The sequence below is a fragment of the Nerophis lumbriciformis genome, linkage group LG18, assembly GCF_033978685.3.
Source record: "Nerophis lumbriciformis linkage group LG18, RoL_Nlum_v2.1, whole genome shotgun sequence".
Classification (NCBI taxonomy): Eukaryota; Metazoa; Chordata; class Actinopteri; order Syngnathiformes; family Syngnathidae; genus Nerophis; species Nerophis lumbriciformis.
In genome coordinates this window covers 20304872-20332626 of record NC_084565.2, presented here as the reverse complement: position 1 = coordinate 20332626, position 27755 = coordinate 20304872, and the positions used below count along the sequence as shown (strand labels likewise).

Here is a 27755-nt window from a genome sequence, read left to right as displayed (position 1 = left end):
TTTGCCTATTTCGCCATAAACGTCGTTGTTTAAACAGTCATCTTTTTAATAAAGACAGGAGGAAATTTTTTTTTAAAAAGCACAAGCAAAGCTGAACATCGCGTGCGATGGCATTTTGAAAGTAAACAAACATTTGTCGCATCTGCCTTACGTCACTGCTGGCAAACGCTGATGGTTGATGACGTTGCAAGACCCGATCGACGTCTCTGTGCATAGGGCTAATTTGAAATACTTCACCATGGTTCAAAGTGCTAGAGCCAAGGGGCGGGTGGGGGTCAAGTGGAATAATAAGCAGGGGCGTCCATGAAAAAGACGTTTTTTGAAACAGGTTGCAGGCATCAAATTCCAAATGAGCTAATATTTGCAAAAAATAACAACGTTTTCCAGTTCGAACGTCTTTGCAGTCTATTCAATTGGTTGAAAAGGATTTGCAAATCATTGTATTCTGTTTTTATTTACCATTTACACAACATGCCAACTTCACTGGTTTCGGGTTTTGTATTTCTGACTGCGTTAGAGTCACTTACCGGGTGGCTTGCACATGCGGATCTGGCTCTGAACCAGTGGATGAAGAGTCACTGCGGGGCTGGCGGGGGCGCCAGCAGGTATCGAGGTAGCTTTGGCGGAGAGGCCCGTTATGCCGGCGACCGGGGGCGAAGGAGGCGGTGGTGACGGGGACGGGGACGGCGAGTTAGGTGTGCCACACTGGGTTTGGTAACGGAGCTGGGTGAGGGACGGGGGCATGCCCTGGTAGTGGCGCGTAGCGCTCAGAAGGTCGTTGAGGATCTGAAGGATAGTACCTATATCCCGCCTGGGACGTCCGTTGCTGTCCTGGCAGTTTGGATGCAAAGTGCCTGAGAAAGAGGAAAGGACAGGGACTCTAAATAAAGCACGACTCGGGCAGATGGATCTCAAAGTTTATACTGCAGGAGCAGCTGTAGCAGTAAATGTCACCTGAAAAGGTCCCTGAAAAGACTCCGGGGGCGTGGTTAACAAAGCTCTCAATGATGGCGCCAGGTTTACGGGAGCGTGCTGATGAATTGGTGCCAGTAGTAGGGCTGTTGGTGCTGCAGTTGGCCTGGGAAAAACACAAGTCATTTAATCAGCATGCATAAAAAAAAGCTGTGAGAGCCGATATAAAGGGGTTTTCGCGTGAGTTTTCAAGGGACAATAGTATAGAAACTAAACTTGAATATAATTTAGAGTAGTCAATGTACAGCTTGGTAAGAAGTATCAATCTAGTATCCACTGAAAATGAGTCAACACATTCAAGATTTTCTAAAGACAACACAAGTAAGACCAACTCACAGTAAACAACATGTCCACACATTTAGTGTGAGCGTCATTCATATGTAGCACTGTCTTGACCAGAGTTGCCCAGGTTATTACTAAAATCAATTTCCATTCCTTCGTGACTGAAAAAAGATTGACAACCACTGTAGAAAACACTGTATATCATAATTTCTATAGAACAGAAAATACACTGTTATACAACTGTTTTTTGTACATACATACAATATATGGCAGGCCTGGGCAATTATTTTGACTCAACAATGTCTCTGGGGGCCGGTATATCTATTTTGAGGAACACTAATACAAAACCTCACAATAATGTCTGATTGAATGCTAAAAACGTTATGACAGACTGCCTTTAAAAAATGGAATGGAATTTTATGTTTTTTTACTGAAGGAGACACCCAGAATGTACATGAAAATAAAGGGATTTACAAGATCAACTATGAACAATAAAACACTGAATATTGACAACATATGAACGTCACACACGCTCTCCATCGACATATTTTACAATCAAGCGAAACACAACAAAAATGCAACAAACACAACAAAATATGAACGCAAAGGGTAAAAAACCCCACCTACAACCTGACATATCTGATATATTGGTAAGCTTTAGAACTTTGCTGTACAAATCTCTTTCCGCGTCTGTCCCTGACACTCGCATTTCAGGCTGGCCACTCTGGAAAACACTCTGTGGAAACGCTCCCCACCCACACTGCTTGGTGCCTCGTCAAAGCTGCTGCGACATAGATCAGTGTTTTTCAACCACTATGAGATACAGTCTGGTGTGCCGTGGGAGATTATGTCATTTTACCTAATTGGGTTAAAAATATTTTTTTCAATCCAGTAATTAAAGTCTGCAAATTAAGTGTTGTTGTTGAGTGTCGGTGCTGTCTACAGCTCGGCAGAGTAACCGTGTAATATTCTTCCATATCAGTAGGTGGCAGCCAGTAGCGAATTACTTTGTAGATGTCGGAAACAGCGGGAGGCAGTGTGCAGGTAAAAAGGTGTCTAATGCTTAAACCAAAAATAAACAAAAGGTGAGTGCCCCTAAGAAAAGGCATTGAAGCTTAGGGAAGGCTATGCAGAACGAAACTAAAACTGAACTGGCTACAAAGTAAACAAAAACAGAATGCTGGACGACAGCAAAGACTTACTGTGGAGCAAAGATGGCGTCCACAATGTACATCCGAACATGACATGACAATCGACAATGTCCCCACGAAGAAGGATAAAAACAAAGCAGATGCGGAAAATATCGCTCAAAGGAAGACTTGAAACTGCTCCAGGAAAATACCAAAAAAAGAGAAAAAGTCACCAAAATTGGAGCACAAGACAAGAACTAAAACGCTACACACAGGAAAACAGCAAAAAACTCCAAATAAGTCACAGCGTGATGTGACAGGTCGTGACAGTACACCTACTTTGAGACAAGAGCTATAGTGATGCATGCTTGGTTATGGTTTAATGGCATACCCAACAATTGCGACGACTTTTTACTGTCAACTGAGTTTCGTTTGTTTATGATTTCTGCTGGTGGTGTGCCTCCGCATTTTTTCAACGCAAAAAATGTGCCTTGGCTCAAAAAAGGTTGAAAAACACTGACGTAGATTACCATAGTAACAAGTAGGGCTGTGAATCTTTGGGTGTCCCACGATTCGATTCAATTTCGACTCTTGGGGTCCTGATTCGATTCAAAATCGATTTTTTTTTTTCAATTCAACACGATTCTCGATTCAAAAACAATTTTTTCCTGATTCAAAAGGATTCTCTATTCATTCAATACATAGGATTTCAGCAGGATCTACCCCAGTCTGCTGACATGCAAGCAGAGTAGTAGATTTTTGTAAAACGCTTTTATAATTGTAAAGGACAATGTTTTATCAACTGATTGCAATAATGTAAATTTGTTTTAACTATTAAATGAACCAAAAATATGACATATTTTATCTTTGTGAAAATATTGGACACAGTGTGTTGTCAAGCTTATGAGATGCGATGCAAGTGTAAGCCACTGTGACACTATTGTTCTTTTTTCATTTGTTTTATAAATGTCTAATGATAATGTCAATGAGGGATTTTTAATCACTGCTATGTTGAAGTTGTAACTAATATTGACACTGTTGTTGATAATATTCATTTTTGTTTCACTACTTTTGGTTTGTTCTGTGTCGTGTTTGTGTGTCCTCTCAATTGCTCTGTTTATTGCAGTTCTGAGTGTTGCTGGGTCAGGTTTGGTTTTGGAATTGGATTGCATTGTTATGGTATTGCTGTGTATTGTTTTGTTGGCTCAATTAATTAAAAATAAATAAAATAAAAAAATTAAAATTAAAATAAAAAAAAAATAAAAAAAGTATTTGGAAATGGCCAAATTGAAAAGCTTAACGGGGCCGCATACCGCCCCGGGCCTTAATTTGCCCAGGTCTGGTATATGAGCATCCAACCCTATTTTTTACCCTGTGACATTTAGGTCAAACGTAAAAAAAAATAAAAATACTATTAGAACTACGTAAGTGAAATAAACAAGATGGATAGTGTCATCCTATGCCCAAAATGACAAGCTATAATGTCACCAAATAAACTTAGAACCCACAAGCGACAAATCTGACATTTGAGAGTGTAATCCTATGGGGGTGTGTGCCTATATATGTGTGTGTGTCAAGCTTGTAAAGACTAATAAGAGAGAGGAAGAGAGACACTTGCCCTTTTAGTCGCTCTTAAACCAGACCTGCATTTCCAATGCTGTTGACACGGCAACGGGTGTAACAATAAACAGGACGCTTGTGTTGCATCTTGGGGCAAATTCTTTGAAGGATGCTCGTGATTTGGTGTTTTGAACCTTTTGCAAATGCCCTTATGTAAACTAGGGATGGGAATTGGGCCTGTTATGCAATATTTAAAACAAAAATAACCTCAGAGACGCCCCTAATTCTTCTAACATGTAACAATAAACGTATGTTTAATCCATGCATCATATTTTTTGGCCCTTGGAGAAGTTTTAACAGTACATAAGGACTTACCTCGGGGCACAAAACGGGGGCTACAGGGCTGGCCCGGCCGACGTCGTGGCTGGGCTGGCCTAAAGAAGGCTGGTGATACTGATGGTGATGATGACGAAGGTGATGGGAAGGAGAGCGGAAAGCGTACGCCTGGCGCGGCGAGTGAGAAGGAGGCGGTGGAGGGGTGGCGGTGCTGCAGTGTGGGCTGGAGGAGGGGGACTGGTGGTACATGGTGGGGAGCTGCTGCTGGTGTGTCGATGGAAGGGGGAAGGTACTCGAGGAAGAGGGCGTGGAGTGTGGGTGATGGGCGGAGTGTGGGAGGGGGGCGCACAGCTGTCCTGTGGGCGGGCTCGCCGCCGCGTCCGAGTTTCCGCGGGTGATAAGGTGCCTATGCTGGAGCTGCGGGCCGCCCGACTGCTGTGCCGCCAACTGGAGCTGGACGAACATCATGTGATCGCCGACACGCAGCGCCAGGGTGAGGGGGGAGCGGCCGGACAGGAAGTCACTGACCTGTAGGTGGAGAAGACATTTGATTAGTGACATAAAACCCAGTTTTGACACCTTTTAGACCAGTGGTTCTCAACCTTTTTTCAGTGATGTACCCCCTGTGAACATTTTTTTAATTCAAGTACCCCCTAATCCAGGGGTCGGCAACCTTTACCAGTCAAAGAGCCATTTTGACAAGTTTCACAAATTATACAAAATAATGGGAGCCACAAAAATTTTTTTGAAATTTAAAATAAAATAACACTGCATATAAAGTATTTTTTTTGCTTTGTGCTATGTATAAACCAGGGGTCTCAGACACGCTGCCCACACCTTAATATGGAATTTGAATGCTGGTGCGGCACGCGGGTTTTATAAGAATGGCAATTGTCAGCGTCATGCTTGCCGTGACGGTACAGCATATAGCACCCACTACAACCAGCGTGCCTGATCAGCTACACGTTGTGTGGGGCTTTCGCTTGCTGACGTAGGTGACAGCAAGGCATACTTGGTCAACAACGACACAGGTTACACTGACGGTGGCGGTATAAAAAAACTTTAACACTCTTACTAATAATGCGCCACACTGTGAACCCACACCAAACAAGAATGACAAACACATTTCGGGAGAACATCTGCACCGTAACACAACATAAACACAACAGGACAAATACCCAGAATCCCATGCAGCCCTAACTCTTCCGGGATACATTATACACCCCCGCTACCAAACCCCGCCCACCTCAAAAGCCGCACAGAGGGGGGGGGGGGGGGGGGGGGGGGGTTTGGTGGTAGCAGGGGACGTCACGGATTGTAGAGGACATTTTGGGACAGCATGGTGGCCAGCTATTAAGTCGTCTGTTTTCATCGCAAAATTCCACAGTATTCTGGACATCTGTGTTGGTGAATCTTTTGCAATTTGTTCAATGAACAATGGAGACAGCAAAGAAGAAAGCTGTAGGTGGGAAGCGGTGTATTGCGGGCGGCTGCAGCAACACAAACACAGCCGGTGTTTCATTGTTTACATTCCCGAAAGATGACAGTCAAGCTTTACCATTGGCCTTTGGAGAACTGGGACAACAGAGACTCTTACCAGGAGGACTTTGAGTTGGATGCGCAGACGCGGTACCGTGAGTACGCATGCACCTGCGGCTTCCAAACATTTGATCGCTTGCCCGTACGTGCGTGCCGCTATGTGCATGTCACGTACGTTACTTTGGGGACTTTGGGGAAATATATGTGCTGTATGAACTTTGGGGAGGTGAACGGTACTTTGGGCTGTGGGATTGAGTGTGTTGTGCAGGTGTTTGAGTTGTATTGGCGGGTTATATGGACGGGAGGGGGGAGGTGTTTGTTATGCGGGATTAATTTGTGGCATATTAAATATAAGCCTGGTTGTGTTGTGGCTAATAGAGTTGTGTTTATTTACTGTTTTAGTCATTCCCATCTGAATAACAGGTCCCACCCGCCTCTCACAGCATCTTCCCTATCTGAATCGCTCCCACTGCCCTCCAGTCCTTCACTCTCACTTTCCTCATCCACAAATCTTTCATCCTCGCTCAAATTAATGGGGAAATCATCGCTTTCTCGGTCCGAATCGCTCTCGCTGCTGGTGGCCATGATTGTAAACAATGTGCAGATGTGAGGAGCTCCACAACCTGTGACGTCATGCGCATATCGTCTGCTACTTCCGGTACAGGCAAGGCTTTTTTATCAGCGACCAAAAGTTGTGAACTTTATCGTCGATGTTCTCTACTAAATCCTTTCAGCAAAAATATGGCAATATCGCGAAATGATCAAGTATGACACATAGAATGGACCTGCTATCCCCGTTTAAATAAGAAAATCGCATTTCAGTAGGCCTTTAATAAGATGCACATAGAGGAAAAACTGATATTTCGCTGCAGTTTGACTTCCTCCCTTTTTCAAATGAACAGTGGATGGCTGTTGAAGAGTGAATAACAGAGCTCTGACCTCCTACTCTTAAGGAGACGGACGCAAACTGCTCTAGAGTCATCGTGCAATCAATCACTACTCTGTAACACTGGGCTATTTACATCAGCTGCATGAGGCCGACTATTGGACAACACACAACAAACAGAGCCCACTCTCACTCGCCTCCCACCATCCTCTGGCTCGCTCTTAGTCAGCAGTGTCATTCAGACCAAAGGGGGACAAAAGCCACCCTTCTCTCTGGCTCCGGGCCTGTGAAATTAGTCCCGCGTCCAGGAAACACACCCCGCCCGCCTCGCGCACAAACAGAATGGACAATTGTCTGCAGCGGATCTGGAGGGGATGCCCATTTTTGCAGCAACAGAGGCAAACAAAAAAGGGTGTGTGAAGTGAGAGAGACGGGGGGAATTTTCGCTGGACACAAGAATGAGACACTAGACTTGTCACAACTTGGCTGGAGGATTTGCAATAAACAACAAGGCTGTCTGTGCGTGCGTGCTCGTCCGCTGCATTCTATTGCATGTGTACTCAAGAGTGTGTGAGTCACTCCGGGGTCACACAATGCCTCTTCGGGCACTCGCCCGCCCCGAGTTAGCCAAAACAGTCAGCACCAGCAAATGCAAAGTGATCCCTCTGTCCAAAAAAGCATCGACGTGCACTATCCAATGCAAAAGTGGGGGTTGCCATAGGAGATGACAGGCAGGGCCAATAATGTGAAAATGGCATTGTTGACATTTGTGCTGAAAACGCAATACAGATGTACCGTATTTTCCGGACCATAGGGCGCACCGGATATAAGGCGCACTGCCGATGAGCGGGTCGAGTCAGGTCTTTTTTCATATAAAAGGCGCACCAGATTATAAGGCGCATTAACGGGGTCATATAATAATTTTTTTCTAAATGTAAAACACTTCCTTGTGGTCGACATAACATGTAATGGTGGTTCTTTGGTCAACATGTTGCATAGATGATGTTCTACAGATCATCTTCAAGTCGCTTCAGGATGCGCCGTTTTGTGGGCGGTCTTATTTACGTGGCTCACCTCCGGCAGCGTCTTCTCCTCGCCGTCTTTGTTGTAGCGGTGTAGCGTGCAAGGACGGGAGTGGAAGAAGTGTAAAAAGATGGCGCTAACTGTTTTAATGACATTCAGACTTTACTTAAATCAATAACGGAACACCATCTCCGCATCCGTAAACAACAACGTGTATCGTGAAAAAACCGTCCGACCGAAACTCTCTTATAACTAAAGTTCCTTGGGTGAATAATGTAAACTCACTACACCGGTATGTTTTAGTGCTTTCATGGCAAATTTACTTACAGATATAAGTACGAACTTTACACTACTTTATATTAGAAATGGCAACAGCGGAGGATGAATGTCTCATAACAAGAAGATAGCGAAAAAGAAGAAGCTTATCGACTACGGTGTCGGCACGGACTACACAGGCAGATACGCGCAATTTCTCAGAATTTATGCAGATCCCAAATACAGATCAGCAGGTACCAGAAGGTAAGACAAGTTTCTTTTGCATAATATTGCGAAACAAAACACCAGATAATATGTCTTACCTTATACACATCATAATAATACTTGTATGTTTAATGCACCGACAATCCATCAAGCAGTGCGGCTTCATAGCTTACCAAAGTCGTACTAAAACATTTTGATAGATTTTTGAGCGTCGTGTGTAATGTTCTATATTTTCAATGGAACATATACAATGTTGGTGTTGTTTACTTGAGTCATATTGCCATCATAGTGCAGTCTACACGTATCTCTTATGTTTGACTGACATCTACTGGTCACACTTATCATTACACCATGTACCAAATAAAATTGCTTTAAGGTTGGTAAGCAAAACCAGAATTATTCCGTACATTAGACGCACCGGGTTATAAGGCGCACTGTCGAGTTTTGAGGGAAATTCCGTGGTGATTCGGCTTAACACCACAAGGTTACAGTGTGGTGTTTTGTAGTGCGCTTTATTTCGAGTCAATCCACTTTATGGGGTTTTATTATAGCGCAGCCACGTTTGTCAGAGAATTATTAGCACAGTAAGAGTTTTGACAAATTTTGACATCCACTGTAATGATACCAAGTACAGGGCCGTACTAGTCAATACTACTATGATTACGTCAATATTTTTTGGCATCACAACATCTTCTTTCGTTTTTTTTTTAAATTTATATTATGTTTATAAACTCAGGAAATATGTCCCCGGACACATGAGGACTTTGAATATGACCAATGTATGATCCTGTAATTACTTGGTATCGAATTGATATCCAAATTGGTGGTATCATCCAAAATGTATGTAAAGTATCAAACAACAGAAGAATAAGTGATTATTACATTTTAAGAGAAGTGTAGATAGAATATGTTAAAAGAGAAAGTAAGCAGATAATAACAGAAAATTAACAAGTAGATTAATAATTCATATTCTACCACTTGTCCTTAATAATTTTGACAAAATAATAGAATGGAAAATGACACAATATGTTACTGCATATGTCAGCAGCTAAATTTAGAGTCTTTGTTTGTTTACTTACTAATAAAAGACAAGTTGTCTTGTATGTTCACTAGTTTATTTAAGGACAAACTTGCAATAAGAAACATATGTCTAATGCAGTGTTTTTTAACCACTGTGTCACGGCACACTAGTGTGCCGTGAGATATAGTCTGGTGTGCCGTGGGAGATTATCTAATTTCACCGATTTGGGGTAAAAAATATTTTTTGCAAACCAGTGATTATAGTCTGTAAATTATGTGTTGTTGTTGAGTGTCGGTGCTGTCTAGAGCTCGGCAGAGTAACCGTGTAATACACTTCCATATCAGTAGGTGGCAGCAGGTAGCTAATTGCTTTGTAGATGTCAGAAACAGCGGGAGGCAGCATGGAGGTAAAAGGGTGTTTAATGTTTAAACCAAAAATAAACAAAAGGTGAGTGCCCCTAAGAAAAGGCATTGAAGCTTAGGGAAGGCTATGCAGAACGAAACTAAAACTGAACTGGCTACAAAGTAAACAAAAACAGAATGCTGGACGACAGCAAAGACTTACTGTGGAGCAAAGATGGCGTCCACAATGTACATCCGAACATGACATGACAATCGACAATGTCCCTACGAAGAAGGATAAAAACAAAGTAGATGCGGAAAATATCGCTCAAAGGAAGACTAGAAACTGCTCCAGGAAAATACCAAAAAAAAGAGAAAAAGTCACCAAAATTGGAGCACAAGACAAGAACTAAAACGCTACACACAGGAAAACGGCAAAAAACTCCAAATAAGTCACGGCGTGATGTGACAGGTGGTGACAGTACACCTACTTTGCGACAAGAGCTACATCATACTTGCCAACCCTCCCGGATTTTCCGGGAGACTCTCGAAATTCAGCGCCTCTCCCGAAAACCTCCCGGGACAAATTTTCTCCCGAAAATCTCCCGAAATTCAGGCACACAAAATAAACAGCGTACCTGCCCAATCATGTTATGACTGTAGAATGATCGAGGGCGAGTTCTTGGTTTCTTATGTGGGTTTATTGTTAGGCAGTTTCATTAACGTCCTCCCAGCGCGGCAACAACACACAACAACAGCAGTCACGTTTTGTCTACCGTAAAGCAGTTCATCTGCCTAAACAGCAATGTTGTGACACTCTTAAACAGTACAATACTGCCATCTAGTGCAGTTGATGAAAGCACTTTTTGCGCGCCACACAGCAATGCATCATCAGTGAGGGTGTTCAGCATGGTTAGAAAAATAGTGACAAATAGAACAAGGATAGACAATTCAACCCTTAACTCAACAATGTGTCGATGAGTGTTATGTGTGTGTATATGTGTAAATAAATGAAATTCAAGTATTTCTTTTATATATATATATATATATATATATATATATATATATATATATATATATATATACTGCGATGAGGTGGCGACTTGTCCAGGGTGTACCCCGCCTTCCGCCCGATTGTAGCTGAGATAGGCTCCAGCGCCCCCCGCGACCCCAAAAGGGAATAAGCGGTAGAAAATGGATGGATGGATATATATATATATATATATATATATATATATATATGAAATACTTGACTTGGTGAATCCTAGCTGTAAATATACTCCTCCCCTCTTAACCACGCCCCCGCCCCGCCCCCCCCACCCCCCATCTCCCGAAATCGGAGGTCTCAAGGTTGGCAAGTATGGCTATATTGATGCATGCTTGGTTATGCTTTAAAGTCACATCCAACAATTGCGACAACGACTTCTGCTGGTGGTGTGCCTCCGGATTTTGTCAACACAAAAAATGTGCCTTGGCTCAAAAAAGGTTGAAAATCACTGGTCTAATGTACCGTACAATTTTTGGTTAAAATAGGGCCAATAATGCAATTTTTTGTGGTCCCCTTTATTTAGAAAAGTACCGAAGAGTATCGAAATAAATTTGGTACCAGTACCAACAGTAAGAGTTTTGACACATTTTGCATAAACTTAGACTTTTTGAAGTGGTACAAGAGATGAGATTTCCCTCTCTCAAGACTTTTACGATGCCAGTTGGTAGTTTAAACCTGTGAATCACCCAGCTCTAAACCTCAATCACTCTTCTCAGCTGCTTATTTATTTCTATCGACCGTCGCCTCTCTATTGCCAGGGTGACCTTTGCACATTGGTATTGACATGGGCACGCAACAAAACAAAACAAAACAAAAAGAGGAGGAGAGGCAGGTGAAAGGACAAAGATGACCTCACAGTTCAACATCTAAATAAATACAAAAGGAAGGCGGCTATCATAAAAAGCACGAGGCAGAAACAGAAACTCAGCACTATGGGAGTGTAAACGTGGCCTATCAGGCTGTTGTTGATACAGTTCACACCCCGCCTTGTGATTACACGGTTGTGGTAAAGACGACAAACTCAGCAGGCCCCGGGCCGGGTGTGAAGCAGGGTTGGGCGCTATACATGAGAAAGGTTTTGGAAAGGACAGTAAAATGAAGCCTGTGTGACCTAAGAGACAAGGTGAAACTTCAGACTGACGAGACAGTTAATAGGAGACCCCGAGGTTGGCTGTCAAAGCTCTGTGTTTATTTAGAGGGCGGTTGAAAGATGGGGTGGAACCCTCGTGAGAAGTCTCTCAACAAATGCTACTTGGGCGTGTGAATTTATATAACAGACCCTTGTTCTGTCACATATGTGTATCAGATACCATAGACCAGGGGTGTCAAACTCAAATACAGAGTGGGACCAAAATTTAAAACTGAACAAAGACGCGGGCCAAGGTTGAACAAATTAACCTTTTAATAGGGAAGTTTCGCATTGAATATTGAACAAGCAAGGCTTATATAACTTTATAGTGACATGCAAAATCCAGTTTCAAATATCAATAATAATAATTAAAAAATATCAATGGCATATCAAATAAAATTTAAATAAAAATGGAATGCCTCTTTTCTATTTGCAGCCTTCTGAGGTAAATATCAAAATAAACTTTTTCCACAGGCTAATAATACATTTGAAAATAAAATAACAATAATGAATGAATCAAACATTCAAGCCTTGAAGTAGCAAGAGAAAGTGCATGAGTAAAACGTTAATTATTGCTCAGTTTGCTACACTGATTTGCTTTAACACTGAATATCCATTATTTATAAGTTCTAATGTGTTAAAATTTTCAGATATTGTGTTTTTAAAAACAATGGAAATTATGTTTCGAGTAAAGATCAACAGCCTTCCAGCTTGTATTCTTAGGTTATTTCAATTAAGAGGAGAAAACCATAATTTACGGGGGGTATTGATTTTTGAAATAGGTAAAGCAAGAACGAATATTAAATACAAATGTATTTCAGTTTTAGGAGTTAAATGGTGGAACAAGCTCAGTAATGAGTTGAAGACATGTACTTCTTTGTTAAGGTTTAAGAAAACATTGAAAGGTGAGATAATTGAAAATTATAAAATATAGTAACAATTACTTTCATCCCATTGATTTTGATTTTGATTTTTTTTTAACATTGATGTTCCAGGTAATCTTATTTTCAGTGAAGGTATAGGATAGGCAAATATAAGCTTTGGCTTCAGCCTATTCCTTTTTCGGTCATGCTTTTTCTTTTCTTTTCTTTTCCTTTTGTGTGTAAATGTGTATGATTGTTATACTGTATATGTATAGTCTGTACTCTTAAACTGGTCACACAAAATGGTTAATGGTTGATTATATGACCGAAATAAACTTATTTCATTCATTCATTCATTCATTCAATATGGAACAAGCAACGCTTATATAACTTAATAGTGCAAAATCTACTTTCAAAAAACAAACGAAAAAACATCAATGGTATATTAAATACAATTTCAATAAAACATTGAATGCCTCTTTTCTATTTTGCAGCCTTCTGAGGTAAATATCAACATTAACTTGGTGGGGGGAGGCGGGGTTTAGTGGTAGCGCGGGTTGTATATTATAGCATCCCGGAAGAGTTAGTGAAGTGAAGTGAATTATATTTATATAGCGCTTTTTCTCTAGTGACTCAAAGCGCTTTACATAGTGAAACCCAATATCTAAGTTACATTTAAACCAGTGTGGGTGGCACTGGGAACAGGTGGGTAAAGTGTCTTGCCCAAGGACACAACGGCAGTGACTAGGATAGCGGAAGCGGGGATCGAACCTGCAACCCTCAAGTTGCTGGCACGGCCACTCTACCAACCGAGCTGTACCGCCCCACAATTTGGGGCGGTATAGCAAGATAACTTCTGGGTATTTGTTCTGTTGTGTTACGGTGCGGATGTTCTCCCAAAATGTGTTTGTCATTCTTGTTTGGTGTGGGTTCACAGTGTGGCGCATATTTGTAACAGTGTTAAAGTTGTTTATACGGCCACCCTCAGTGTGACCTGTATGGCTATTGACCAAGTATGCGTTGCACTCACTTGTTTGTGTGTAAAAGCTGCATATATTACGTGACTGGGCCGGCACACTGGTTGTATGGAGGAAAAGCGGACTTGACGACATAATGTAGAGGACGTTGAAGGCAGTGCCTTTAAAGCACGCTTCCAATAATGTTATCTGGGTGGAGATCGGGAGAATGGTTGCCCCGGGAGATTTTCGGGAGGGGCACTGAAATTATCTAAGTTACATTTAAACCAGTGTGGGTGGCACTGGGAACAGGTGGGTAAAGTGTCTTGCCCAAGGACACAACGGCAGTGACTAGGATAGCGGAAGCGGGGATCGAACCTGCAACCCTCAAGTTGCTGGCATGGCCACTCTACCAACCGAGCAATACCGCCCCAGAATTTGGGGCGGTATAGCAAGATAACTTCTGGGTATTTGTTCTGTTGTGTTACGGTGCGGATGTTCTCCCAAAATGTGTTTGTCATTCTTGTTTGGTGTGGGTTCACAGTGTGGCGCATATACGGCCACCCTTAGTGTGACCTGTATGGCTGTTGACCAAGTATGCTTGCATTCACTTGTTTGTGTGTAAAAGCTGCATATATTACGTGACTGGGCCGGCACGCTGGTTGTATGGAGGAAAAGCGGACTTGACGACATGTTGTAGAGGACGTTGAAGGCAGTGCCTTTAAGGCACGCTTCCAATAATGTTATCTGGGGGAAATCGGGAGAATGGTTGCCCCGGGAGATTTTCGGGAGGGGCACTGAAATTCGGGAGTCTCCCGGGAAAATCGGGAGGGTTGGCAAGTATGAGTATTAGCGGTGAATGCAGTGTTACAGCAGCACCGCCGCTGTATAAAACCGGCGGGCCAGCTCTAATGTTAATTTGATATTGCCTCAAGGGCCAAATGAAATTACACAAATTTGGCCCGCGGGTCAGAGTTTGACACCCATGCCATAGACTCTTGGTATGTATGGGTGCAAGTTCTCGGTCTTATATTATCCCCGCTGTGCAGTTATTCTTCTATTGATGCCCTCTTTAAATTTCAAGAGAAACCACATGCAAACATTCGTATGCATGGTTTTACAAACCAACTTTTTTAGCAGATTGAATCCAGATTGTGCATTATTAAATTCCTGTCAGCTCTCATCACATAAGATTGTACTGACATCGTAAAATAAAAACAAAAAAAAAAACATAGCAGGTTCGGTTATTTAAGAAAAGTTGTACGGATGACAATGTTGTCATAATTTTTGCTAAAAATGTACTAGATCCAGTTCAACTCACTGCATTGCTTTGGACTGAATTGTTAAAAAAAAAAATGCTTTTATCGTTCGTGAATCGTATTGGCAACCACAAATATCGAATTGAATCAAATCATTGTTAAAACAAATAGTTACACCCCTAAAAAAACCAAACAAATGTTGTAATGTATAGGCCAAGCCACAAGTTGATGATGTCGCACATGCACTTCTTCTTTTTAAATATAATTTGTCATTCGAGTTTGTGCAAAACAAGGAAATCTTAGCAGGATTAAAGCATATATCAAAAAAATATGCTCCTAGCGTCCTAATTGAATTCAAATCAATATACAGTACATGCCAAATGTTTGGACACACCTTCTCATTCAATGGTTTTCTTTATTTTCATGACAATTTACATTGTAGATTGTCCCTGAATGCATCAAAACTATGAATGAACACATGTGGAGTTATGTACTTAACAAAAAAAGGTGAAATAACTGAAAACGTTTCTTCAAAATAGCCACCCTTTGCTCCGATTACTTTTTCGCACAGTCTTGGCATTCTCTCGATGAGCTTCAAGAGGCCTGAAATAGTTTTCACTTCACAGGTGTGCTTGAAGCTCATCGAGAGAATGCCAAGAGTGTGCAAAGCAGTAATAAAAAAGGGTGGCTATTTTGAAGAAACTAGAACATAAAACATGTTTTCAGTTATTTCACCTTTTTTTGTTGAGTACATAACTCCACATGTGTCCATTCATAGTTGTGATGCCTTCAGTGACAATCTACAATATAAATAGTCATGAAAATAAAGAAAACACATTGAATGAGAAGGTGTGTCCAAACTTTTGGCCTGTACTGTATATTAGAATATGTATCTTAAATAAATTATTTGTATTTAATGTTGTCAAACGATATTTTTTTTTAAATCAGACTAATCACACTATTGAGTTTGAATTAATCATGATTGATCACAGGTTATAAGTCGCTTGCATGAATTAAATTAATTTAAAAAAGACCACAATATTTGAAGACAGATGCAATTTTATTGCCAAAATGTCATTCAGGAATATTTTTTTATATGTTGTACTTGAATGCACATGTTTTATTTGCTCAAAAACAGTAACAGTTGTATCTAAAGTCCAGTCAGAGTGGAACAGGGAGCAGTCTCCTCACTCATTCTCGCACTGACATATGCATCGACCTGATCACTGACGGTGTTACGACCCGCACCGCTTTTTGGGTAACCACCTGAGGTTAGAGAAAAGGAACATGTGCGGTCACAATAAACTGCGTGATTAATCCTTGGGTACATAATTAATAGGGCTGTGACTCTTTGGGTGTCCCACGATTCGATTCAATATCGATTCTTGGGGTCAAGATTCGATTCAAAATCAATTTTTTTTCAATTCAACATGATTCTCGATTCAAAATGATTTTTTTCCCGATTCCAAAAAGATTCCCTATTCATTCAATACATAGGATTTCAGCAGGGTCTACCCCAGTCTGCTGACATGCAAGCAGAGTAGTAGATTTTTGTAAAAAGCTTTTATAATTGTAAAGGACAATGTTTTATCTACTGATTGCAATAATGTAAATTTGTTTTAACTATTAAATGAACCAAAAATATGACTTATTTTATCCTTGTGAAAATATTGGACACAGTGTGTTGTCAAGCTTATGAGATGCATTTTTATAAATGTCTAATGATAATGTCAATGAGGGATTTTTAATCACTGCTATGTTGAAGTTGTAACTAATATTGATACTGTTGTTGATAATATTCATTTTTGTTTCACTACTTTTGGTTTGTTCTGTGTTGTGTTTGTGTCTCCTCTCAATTGCTCTGTTTATTGCCGTTCTGAGTGTTGCTGGGTCGGGTTTGGTTTTGGAATTGGATTGCATTGTTATGGTATTGCTGTGTATTGTTTTGTTGGATTGATTACCGTATTTTTCGGACTATAAGTCGCAGTTTTTTTCATAGTTTGGGGCGGTATATTCCAGTGCGACATATATATGTTTTTTTCCTTCTTCATTATGCATTTTAGGCAGGTGCGACTTATACTCCGGTGCGACTTATACTCCGAAAAATATGGTAATTAAAAAAAATCAAAAAAGAAAAAAGAAAAAAAGAAAAGAAAAAAAAAAAATCTATTTTTTAGAAATGAGAATCGATTCTGAAAAGCACAACGTGAGAATCGCAATTCGAATTCGAATCTATTTTTCCCCACACCCCTAATAATTAATGCAATATTTTTGTGATTAACCACATGCATCAACGTGTTATTTTTAACAGCCCTAATTTGATTAAATGGTGATAAGATGCTCTGCTTCAGTTTGTACAGTACTCTGTACAAACTGTTATATGTATGTACCTTTTTTTGTCGGAGTATAAGTCGCTCTGGAGTATAAGTCGCACCGGCCGAAAATGCATAATAAAGAAGGAAAAAAACATATATAAGTCGCATTTTTTGGGGAAATGTATTTGATAAAACCCAACACCAAGAATAGACATTTGAAAGGCAATTTAAAATAAATAAAGAATAGTGAACAACAGGCTGAATAAGTGTACGTTATATAAGGCATAAATAACCAACTGAGAACGTGCCTGGTATGTTAACGTAACATATTATGGTAAGAGTCATTCAAATAACTATAACATATAGAACATGCTATACGTTTACCAAACAATCTGTCACTCCTAATCGCTAAATCCCATGAAATCTTATACGTCTAGTCTCTTACGTGAATGAGCTAAATAATATTATTTGATATTTTACGGTAATGTGTTAATAATTTCCAAAATAAGTCGCTCCTGAGTATAAGTCGCACCCCCGGCCAAACTATGAAAAAAACTGACTTATAGTCCGAAAAATACGGTATATGCTTGCTTTTTGTATATGCAGAATATATGCAGATTATCAGAATGCCCACAATACTGGGAGTGGGAGATGCATATATTATTATTTAGCATTCGCAATGTGATTAATCAAGCCTGAAACTGTTCTGCGGCCGCTGTTTTGCGTCTGTATTTAGCACCTCTGGATTGTGTGGCATCGCAGTCGTTGCCATTGTTGTGGGAAAAAAAAATTTTTTTTGCTTTCTCCCAAAGCGCACCTTTGGCGTGCTAAAATAGACTGCGGATGTTGTCTCGAGATCTAGATTGCAATTCCATATTTCAGAGAGAATGCTACAGACTATAGATGTGTGCTGCATGTTCAACAACATTGCAAAGCACCAAAGCTTGGAGAGCGGGATTACATGAACGTGGAGGGAAATGAGTCTCTCGATGGTGACGATCAGTGTACATGCTAAAACCTCATTTTTGCCGGTGACGTGCGGTGAGGTTGATGGCTGGTGAGGCACTGACTTCATCACAGTCAGATTTACAAACATATGAACCCTAAAGAGTATCTTATTCACCATTTGATTGGCAGCAGTTAACGGGTTATGTTTAAAAGCTCATACCAGCATTCTTCCCTGCTTGGCACTCAGCATCAAGGGTTGGAATTGGGGGTTAAATCACCAAAAATGATTCCCGGGCGCGGCGCTGCTGCTGCCCACTGCTCCCCTCACCTCCCAGGGGGTGAACAAGGGGATGGGTCAAATGCAGAGGACAAATTTCACCACACCTAGTGTGTGTGTGACAATCATTGGTACTTTAACTTAACTTTAACTTTACACATACAAACTGTAGCACACAAAAAAGCACATTTAATAAAAAAACGTTATTATGGTCTTACCTTTACTTATAAATGTGCCGCTGTTGTGCTGGATTAATGAACCCCCTGATGGGAGTGTTATATCAACTAAAGCCCTCATTTCAACTTTCCACGTGCAAGATTGAATCTATTTAAAAAAGTGTAACCGAGGGTTTATAAATGTCGCCTATACTGTATGAAACTACAAAATAACAAACACGGAGGCTCCAGTTTACACGAGGACCACTTTATTTACCTTCTTTCAAAAACTTCCGCTCCACTCCAACGTGTCAAAATTCCGCTCTTAGCGCCTTCAAAATAAGAACTCAAGGCATATACTGTATAACAGCGCATAACAGGAACTTAACATCACAAAGAGGAAAGCCCATAAAAATAGGTTACAAAAGTTATTTAATAAGAAGCCAAAAAGTGCAAAAACAATAATGTTCGTGTTGGAGGAGTTGTGAATTAGGTACACCTGCATTCTGCAGGCGTACCTAATGTTGTGGCCCTGCAGTCATTCACAACTCCTCCAACACCAACATTATTGTTTTTGCACTTTTTGGCTTCTTATGAAATAACTTTTTTAAATAGATTCAATCTTGCACGTGGAAAGTTTAAGTGTGGGCTTTAGTTGATATAACACTCCCGTCAGGGGTTGCCGTGCATTCTACAGCGGCGGTGCAGGAGGCGAGCCTCAGCCAGTGCGTCTTTTGCAGCCGTTTTATGATCGCTCAGCACAAGAAATACGTTACACACATACAGTTGTTGACAAAATACACTGTACATTATATACCTCAGCTAACTAAACTATGGAAATGTATAATATAGTTCAAATAGCAATACGGTCTCATTGCACAGCAGACCAGCAGTTAGCCGAGTCCGTCCATGTTGAGGCACTGAGTGACGTGCCTCGACTGGTTGCTGTTCACCGCACCGTCTCTTCTCAGTATTTGAACGGCAAATGTGAAAATTCAGTGATTTTGAATACAAATAATCTAAAACTGGTGAAGTTAAATGGAAAATAACTTTATAGTATAATCACTGGATACATTTAACAATTTAATATATATTTTTTTCTTTTTACATTTTTTTTCTTTCCATGATGGCAGGTGAGGCCCCGCCTCACCTGCCTCTAGTGACTGCACGTCACTGATTTTTGCACTTGTAAATTGTCCTTGTAGTTCAACCAAAACATGCTACTAACAAATTTGTCAAACACAGCAAGTGCCTAGTGGGAAACATATCCAGGTGTTTAAAAAAGTACGTATTTTGACCTTGATTTCAGGTATTTGGACAGGTGAACTAGAATAAGGCTGCAGTTGACAGCCCTACCCTTCCTCCCTCCTCCCTAGGCTTCCCTCGCTCCTCCCACCGAGCCTCTATCCTCTTTTCTCCGGCACAAAGCTGCTCAGTTGTTCATGAATGTCAGCCCCCCCCTCCAGCCCCTCTTGCTTATCTCTGCTGCCGTACTTCGCTTAGTGTGCAGAGGAAGAACGACTGCAAATGAGTTCCTTGAACCACAGGGACCCCAATAAATAAAACTGTCAGCCAGAGATGTCAAAAGAAGACGAAAAAAGAAAAAAAGGGAAGGAGCCAGAGGCGCATCCTCACTGAATATTTCATCACTACTACCACCAATACTCCATGACACCCTGCCCCCACTGCCTGCATCCCCCTTCTCTCGCCCATCCTCCTCTTCTCACTGCCCCTTATCCTAACGCTCTTCCCCCATCATCCGCCCCTGCCTAGCAACCGGAGCCTCCCTCTAAACAAAACACCACTACCTGGTTAATCGCGGATCTCTTTGCCTATCTCTCCACTCTCTTAATCTTCAGTCTCAAAACAAACCACTACATGTTTTTTTTTTTTTTTGAAAGCTTTGGAATTCGAGTGTCCTGAGAGGAGCACAAGAGAAAAGGAGGGGGTGGAGGAGGGTTTTCAGACACGACGAGGAGCTCTCTTTTGTTTGCCTGCGATGTTCCAGAAAGCTCTATCTGGTGTTTGTCCTGACGTCAATGCAAGCCTCGGCTGCATCGCCTCTCTTGGCCGGGGCTCCTGAGAGCAGACAGGCGTGTTTGGACTGGATGAGCTGCTAGCTGAGAGACCTCGAGGGAGTCGTTCTCCAGCCAGACAGCTCGACAGAACTCCAGAGCCCCCCCGCCCCCCCTCCACTTTCATAACACGCACACTTTCAACAGACACCCCCATCGCCTTGTTTCCCCCATCCGTCCGCAAGGAAGAGGCTTGTTGCTACACGATTGCTCTCACCAATCTGGCCACTGGCACAGAGTATCATCCTCCCTTCTCTAAGGCGGTGTTTTTCAACCACTGTGAGATACAATCTGGTGTGTCGTGGGAGATTATCTAATTTCACCTATTTGGGTTAAAAATAGAGATGTCCGATAATATCGGCAGGCCGATAAATGCGTTAAAATGTAATATCGGAAATTATCGGTATCGTTTTTTTAATTAGTGGTATCGTTTTTTTTTTTTTTGTTTTTTTATTAAATCAACATAAAAACACAAGATACACTAACAATTAGTGCACCAACCCAAAAAACCTCCCTCCCCCATTTACACTCATTCACACAAAAGGGTTGTTTCTTTCTGTTATTAATATTCTGGTTCCTACATTATATATCAATATATATCAATACAGTCTGCAAGGGATACAGTCCGTAAGCACACGATTGTGCTTGCTGCTGGTCCATTAATAGTATTAACCTTTAACAGTTAATTTTACTAAGTTTCATTAATTACTAGTTTATATGTAACTGTTTTTATATTGTTTTACTTTCTTTTTTATTCAATAATTTTTTTTAAATGTATTTATCTTATTTTATTTTTTTTAATTTTTTTTAAAGTACCTTATCTTCAACATACCTGGTTGTCCAAATTAGGCATAATAATGTGTTAATTCCACGACTGTATATATTGGTTAATATTGGTATCGGTTGATATCGGTATCTGTAATTAAAGAGTTGGACAATATCGGAATATCGGATATCGACATCCCTAGTTAAAAATATTTTTTGCAAATCGGTAATTATAGTCTTCAAATGATGTGTTGTTGTTGAGTGTCGGTGCTGTCTAGAGCTCGGCAGTGTAACCGTGTAATACTCGTCCATATCAGTAGGTGGCAGCCGGTAGCTAATTGCTTTGTGGATGTCGGAAACAGCGGGAGGCAGCGTGCAGGTAAAAAGGCGTCTAATGCTTAAACCAAAAATAAACAAAAGGTGAGTGCCCCTAAGAAAAGGCAGTGAAGCTTAGGGAAGGCTATCCAGAACGAAACTAAAACCGAACTGGCTACAAAGTAAACAAAAACAGAATGCTGGACGACAGAAAAGACTTACTGTGGACTCGGAGCAAAGACGGCGTCCACAATGTACATCCGAACTAGGTCTGCAACTAACAATTAATTTGATAATCGATTAATCTGTCGATTATTACTTTGATTAATCGATTAATAATCGGATAAAAAAGTCAAACTACATTTCTATCCTTTCCAGTATTTTATTGAAAAAAAACAGTATACTGGCACTATACTTATTTTGATTATTGTTTATCAGCTGTTTGTAAATGTTGCAGTTTATAAATAAAGGATTATTAAAAAAAAAAAAACCTACGCAAATCATAGAGCAGTGGTTCTTAACCTTGTTGGAGGTACCGAACCCCACCAGTTTCATATGCGCATCCACCGAACCCTTCTTTAGTGAAAAATAAAATGTTTATTTTTTTCAAATTTAAGACAAAGTTATATGTTTTTGGTAACACTTTAGTATGGGGAACATATTCTAAGTAATAAAGACTTAATTTAGAGTTATTTGGTTAGGGTTGGGGTCAGGGTTAGAGGGTTAGGGTTATAATAAGGCCATGCCGAATAAGGCATTAATAAGTACTTAATAATGACTAGTTAAGAGACAATATGTTACTAATTTGCATGTTAATAAGCAACTAATTAATGGTGAATATGTTCCCCATACTAAAGTGTTACCATGTTTTTTTTACTGGTGCACAAAATGAACCGTGCATGAACATCACCTTGTTCAAACAACAAAACCAACACAGTGCATAAATTCACAACAAATTACACACCTGCAAATCAGTCTGACTTCTGCTGTTGTCGTATCCGTAATACGCCGATAGGGAGAAGTTTGTATTTACACGATGAGTCGGGTGTGTTTTGACCTCCGCCGAACCCTTGAGGCCGACTCACCGAACCCCTAGGGTTCGATCGAACCCAGGTTAAGAACCACTGGCATAGAACCAACGAATCAATGACTAAATTAATCGGCAACTATTTTTATAATCGATTTTAAATCAATTTAGTCGATTAGTTGTTGCAGCCCTAATCCGAACATGACACGACAATCAACAATGTCCCCACGAAGAAGGATAAAAACCACTGAAATATTCTTGATTGCTAAAACAAAGAAGATACGGGAAATATCGCTTAAAGGGAAACATGAAACTGCTACAGGAAAATACCAAAAAAAAGAGAAAAAGCCACCAAAAAGGGAGCGCAAGACATGAAATAAAACACTACACACAGGAAAACAGAAAAAAACTCCAAATAAGTCACGACGTGATGTAACAGGTTGTGACAGTACACCTACTTTGAGACAAGAACTATAGTGATGCATGCTTGGTTATGGTTTAAAGTCATACCCAACAATTGCGACAACGACTTCTTACTGTCAACTGAGTTTCATTTTTTAATGATTTCTAATGGCGGTCTGCCTCCGGATTTTTTCAACACAAAAAATGTGCCTTGGCTCAAAAAAGGTTGAAAAACACTGCTCTAAAGGAAACAGGGGCCTCATTTTACATTTGAGATGTTCCTCTCTCAACTATTCAAGTTGCTCCACACCTGAAGATTTACCGCTCTGTTTATCATTCAGCCGGAGTCTAGATTACAGTAGTTGACATGCACCCTGTTATTTCACCCCTTTACAAATCCGACATGTCTTGTGTATTTTGATATGATTTTTTTTTCCTCAGGAAAAAGGTTACAGCAGCTGTCTGCGCAACTTGAGACCCTTTTTGTGAGTCAGACTGTTTGCAAAACATTTTTAGCCCGGTTAAGCGAGTGCAAATTGACTTTATGAGTCAATGATGACAAAATATCCACCAGTAGGAGGGTTTTTTTTAGCCTTGACATAGTTGGGAGCTGGGTAATAGTGCATGAGCGTCATTCCAGGGGTATTTACGCCAGGTGTTTTCAACTAAAGATTGCAAAAAAATGTTGACATTACTATTGATTGTGCCAAAGGCAGGTCTCAATGTAGATACTGTAAATACCTTGATTTCAGATATTTCACCTTGTTTAGAGTTCATTTTTACAGTTTATTTAGTTAGTTTATTTACCGAGAAGACACATGTGCACTCAAATGTGTGCATTGGACAGGAACGCTAGTCATTTTGCTATTTTGCAGAATACTCTTTTGATATAAACTAATATGAAATCAGTTTTTCGTTACAGGTCTTCTGCATCAACACAACAATTATTATCCCTACTAGGGTTGTACGGTATACCGGTATTAGTATACTACCACAATACTAATTAATCATATTCGGTACTATACCACCCACTCCGTCGTGACATTGCTGGTTTACGAGCAGAGGAGCATGTTCGGCAGCGCACGATCACAGAGTACTTACAAACAGACACAGTGTGTGGACAGAAAAGGGAGAACGGACGCATTTTGGCTTAAAAACTAACAATAAAGGTGAAGTTATAACACTGAAACGCCCTCAGGAAGAGGTGCTTTAACCGCAACATGTAAGCTAGCTAGCGGCTAAAGTCCAGCCCCAGTCGGCAGTGTTTTAGCTACTTCTAAATCACTAATCCTCGCCTCCATGGCGACAAATAAAGTACGTTTCTTACAAGTATCATCCCTGCAGGAAGAGGAATAGCTTATCATGCACTACACACCGTAGCTCACCGGCGTCAAAATGTAAACAAACGCCATTGGTGGATCCACACCTGACATCCACTGTAATGATACCAAGTAAAGGACCGTATCTAGTCAATACTACTATAATTACACTGATATTTTTTGGCATCACAACATCTTCTTTTGTTTTTTTTTACATTTATATTATGTTTACAAACTCAGGAAATATGTCCCTGGACACATGAGAACTTTAAATATGACCAATGTATGATCTTGTTAAGACTTGGTATCAAATTGATACCCAAATTTGTGGTATCATCCAAAACTAATGTAAAGTATCAAACAACAGAAGAATAAGTGATTATTACATTTTAAGAGAAGTGCAGATAGAACATGTTAAAAGAGAAAGTAAGCAGATAAAAACAAAAAATGAACAAGTAGATTAATAATTAATAATGTCTTTAATAATTTTGACAAAATAATAGAATGGAAAATGACACAATATGTTACTGCATGTGTCAGCAGCTAAATTAGGAGCCTTTGTTTGTTTACTTACTAATAAAAGACAAGTTATCTTGTATGTTCACTAGTTTATTTAAGGACAAACTTGCAATAAGAAACATATGTTTAATGTACCGTACAATTTTTAGTTAAAATAGGGCCAATAATGCAATTTTTTGTGGTACCCTTTATTTAGAAAAGTACCGAAGAGTATCGAAATAAATTTGGTACCAGTACCAACATATTGGCATCGGGACAACACTAATCCCTACCTTATCCTAATATCACATATAAACACTAATGCACTACAACTGAGTTCCTGACATCATGCCAAGGCTCAGAAATCCTCCCTTTCCCTCAAAGACAAGGTTTGATCATTAATGTCGAAGACATTTTGATTGGACGAGGATAATGTTGACAGTCTTTGTGCAGACACGGAGCGGCTGAAGATGCAATAAACCGAAAATGGGCTCTCGAAAGAAAATACAAGTAATCAAAGATCTCCATCATGCCTCAAATCCTAAAGGTAGCCCGGGGCTCTCCGAAGGCCCCTTTTTTGACGACTTGCATTAGGAAAACTGCCTGATACTGAACAGAAACAACAGGAAATAGTGTTCTATAGGGATTTAGGTTCCTGTTAAAGCAAGATGAGGAACAGATACGGAAACACCGTAAACATTTATTGGCAGACTAGGGGTCTGATCTTAAGGTTTACATGTGTTAAAACACGCAGAGCTGATTTACTAAGCTTGAATGCGGAGGATGTATACCGTATTTCCTTGAATTAGCGCCGGGGCGGTTATTAATTTAAAACCTCTTCTCACTCCGGCGCATACCAAAGGCATGCGGTAAATTTAGGCCTGCGCTTATAAATTTGAGTGTGATGTAAGGATACCATCATGAAAACCACATTTAATTAAAAAAAACGTTATTATGGTCTTACCTTTACTTATAAATGAAGTCCATGCGCAGCTCCTTCTGAACAAAAGCATCGATAACTTGTTTATAGAAGTCTTCCTTATCTTTCTTCAGTTTTAAAAGTCTCTCTGTCTCGATGGAGATCTTCCTTTAATTATTACCTCCTGCTTCGATTGAAAGTCCAGTTTAGAAAACTGTTTTATTTTAGATATGTAATCCTCCATGTTAAAAGTGCAAGCGAGAGGAAAAAATAAATGATCGCTGCTTGTTGTCACTTCTTCTGCAGCCGAGTAGTCGCAAGAAGGATCACTAGCGCCCTCTACCACCAGGAGGCGGGAGTCATTTAATGACTCATATTTGACACACGCAGCTACGGTATATTAATAAAACATAGCTGCTTACTGTTCTTTTTAGCATATTCAATAGCTTGGACCTTAAATCCTACTGAATAGCTCTTTATCTTCTTCGCTTTATGCGATTTTAAATGATTGAAATCAACCTCCTCCATTTTGAAAATGATGACAGGTGAAGTGTCACTCGTGACGTGACGAGTTTGACCCGGCGGAAATTCTAGGCATATGCTAATTATTTTGCGAAACGAGTTTGACTTGGCGGTAAGTCAAGACATGCGCTGATAAAAATAATATTTTGCGAAACGAGTTTGACCCGGCGGTAATTCTGACCCGGCGGTAATGCTAAGCATGCGCTAATTATTTTGCGAAACGAGTTTGATCCGGCGGTAATTCCAGGTAGACGCATACTCTATACCCGGCGGCAATTCAAGGAAATACGGTATGCTTGCTTTTTGTATATGCATGGTGTATATGCAGATTATCAGAATGCCCACAATACTGGTAGGGGGAGATGCATGTAAAATTATTTAGCACTCGCAACGTGATTAATCAAGCCTGAAACTTGTCTGCCGCCGCTGCTTTGCGTCTGGATTGTGTATGTAAACTGGTATGGCAGTCATTGTTATTGTTGTGGGGAAAAAAAATATTTTAGTTTTCTCCCAAAGCGTGCATAAAATAGATTGCAGATGTTGTCTCGAGATCTAGATTGCAATTCCATATTTCAGAGAGGGTGGTACAGACTATAGATGTGTGCTGCATGTTCAACGACATTGCAAAGCACCACATCTTGGAGAGCTGGATTACATGAACGTGGAGGGAAATGAGTGTCTCAGTGTACATGCATTTAAATAATTATTTTTGCACTTATCAATTGTCCTTGTAGTTCAGTAAAAAGACACACAATTTTATATTTTGCACATAAATGTAGTTCAGATCAATTTGTGATACTTTAAGTGTATTCCTAACAAATGTGCAAAGTAAATGTGCAAAGAACCACAGGGGAAACTCCTGTATTTGCCTGAGTCTTTTGACACCAACCCAATAAGCCTAATTGACCTTATTATACTTGGTACTGTAGTGACCAACACACCAATCCCCAGTCGCCCTCCTCTTGGTCACGACGCTTGCTACTTGAATCATAAAAAGGTCTGTGTCGCAGAGGAGGGGAATACTAAACAATGGTGGTCACGACTCAGATGGAGAAATGGTTCTCTCCTCTCACGCCAGATAAAAGACATTAAAGACAGATGTATACACACAAATGAATGAATGCCCGTGCAAACACACTTTGCCTCCCCCCTTGGCGGCCCACCTTGTTCTCCTACTGTGCATTAATACATCACAAAGAGTGGGGATTACACAGGTGCAAAAACACAATGCGATCATCTTATTAATGCTATTTACATAAAAACGGCGGGTCTCGCCATCATGTCTTTTATCAATTTCATTCATTTAGGTAACAAAAAAAAAAAAGGGCAAATTACCATTTTAAAAGAACTTCTTAAAGAAGTACATGCATATAAAAAGCATTCATTTTAATGG

General features: G+C 40.4%; 1 protein-coding gene across 1 annotated transcript in view; it reads right to left on the bottom strand.

Moving 5' to 3' along the window:
* Window positions 1-27755, bottom strand: part of midn (midnolin) — a 77871-nt gene that overhangs the window by 24601 nt on the left and 25515 nt on the right. The window contains exons 5-7 of the mRNA XM_061977811.1: window positions 4320-4808; window positions 955-1078; window positions 528-854 (exon numbers count right to left, since the gene is read on the bottom strand). Of these exons, the coding sequence (XP_061833795.1) occupies window positions 528-854; window positions 955-1078; window positions 4320-4808 (940 nt within the window). The remainder of the gene's footprint in view (window positions 1-527; window positions 855-954; window positions 1079-4319; window positions 4809-27755) is intronic.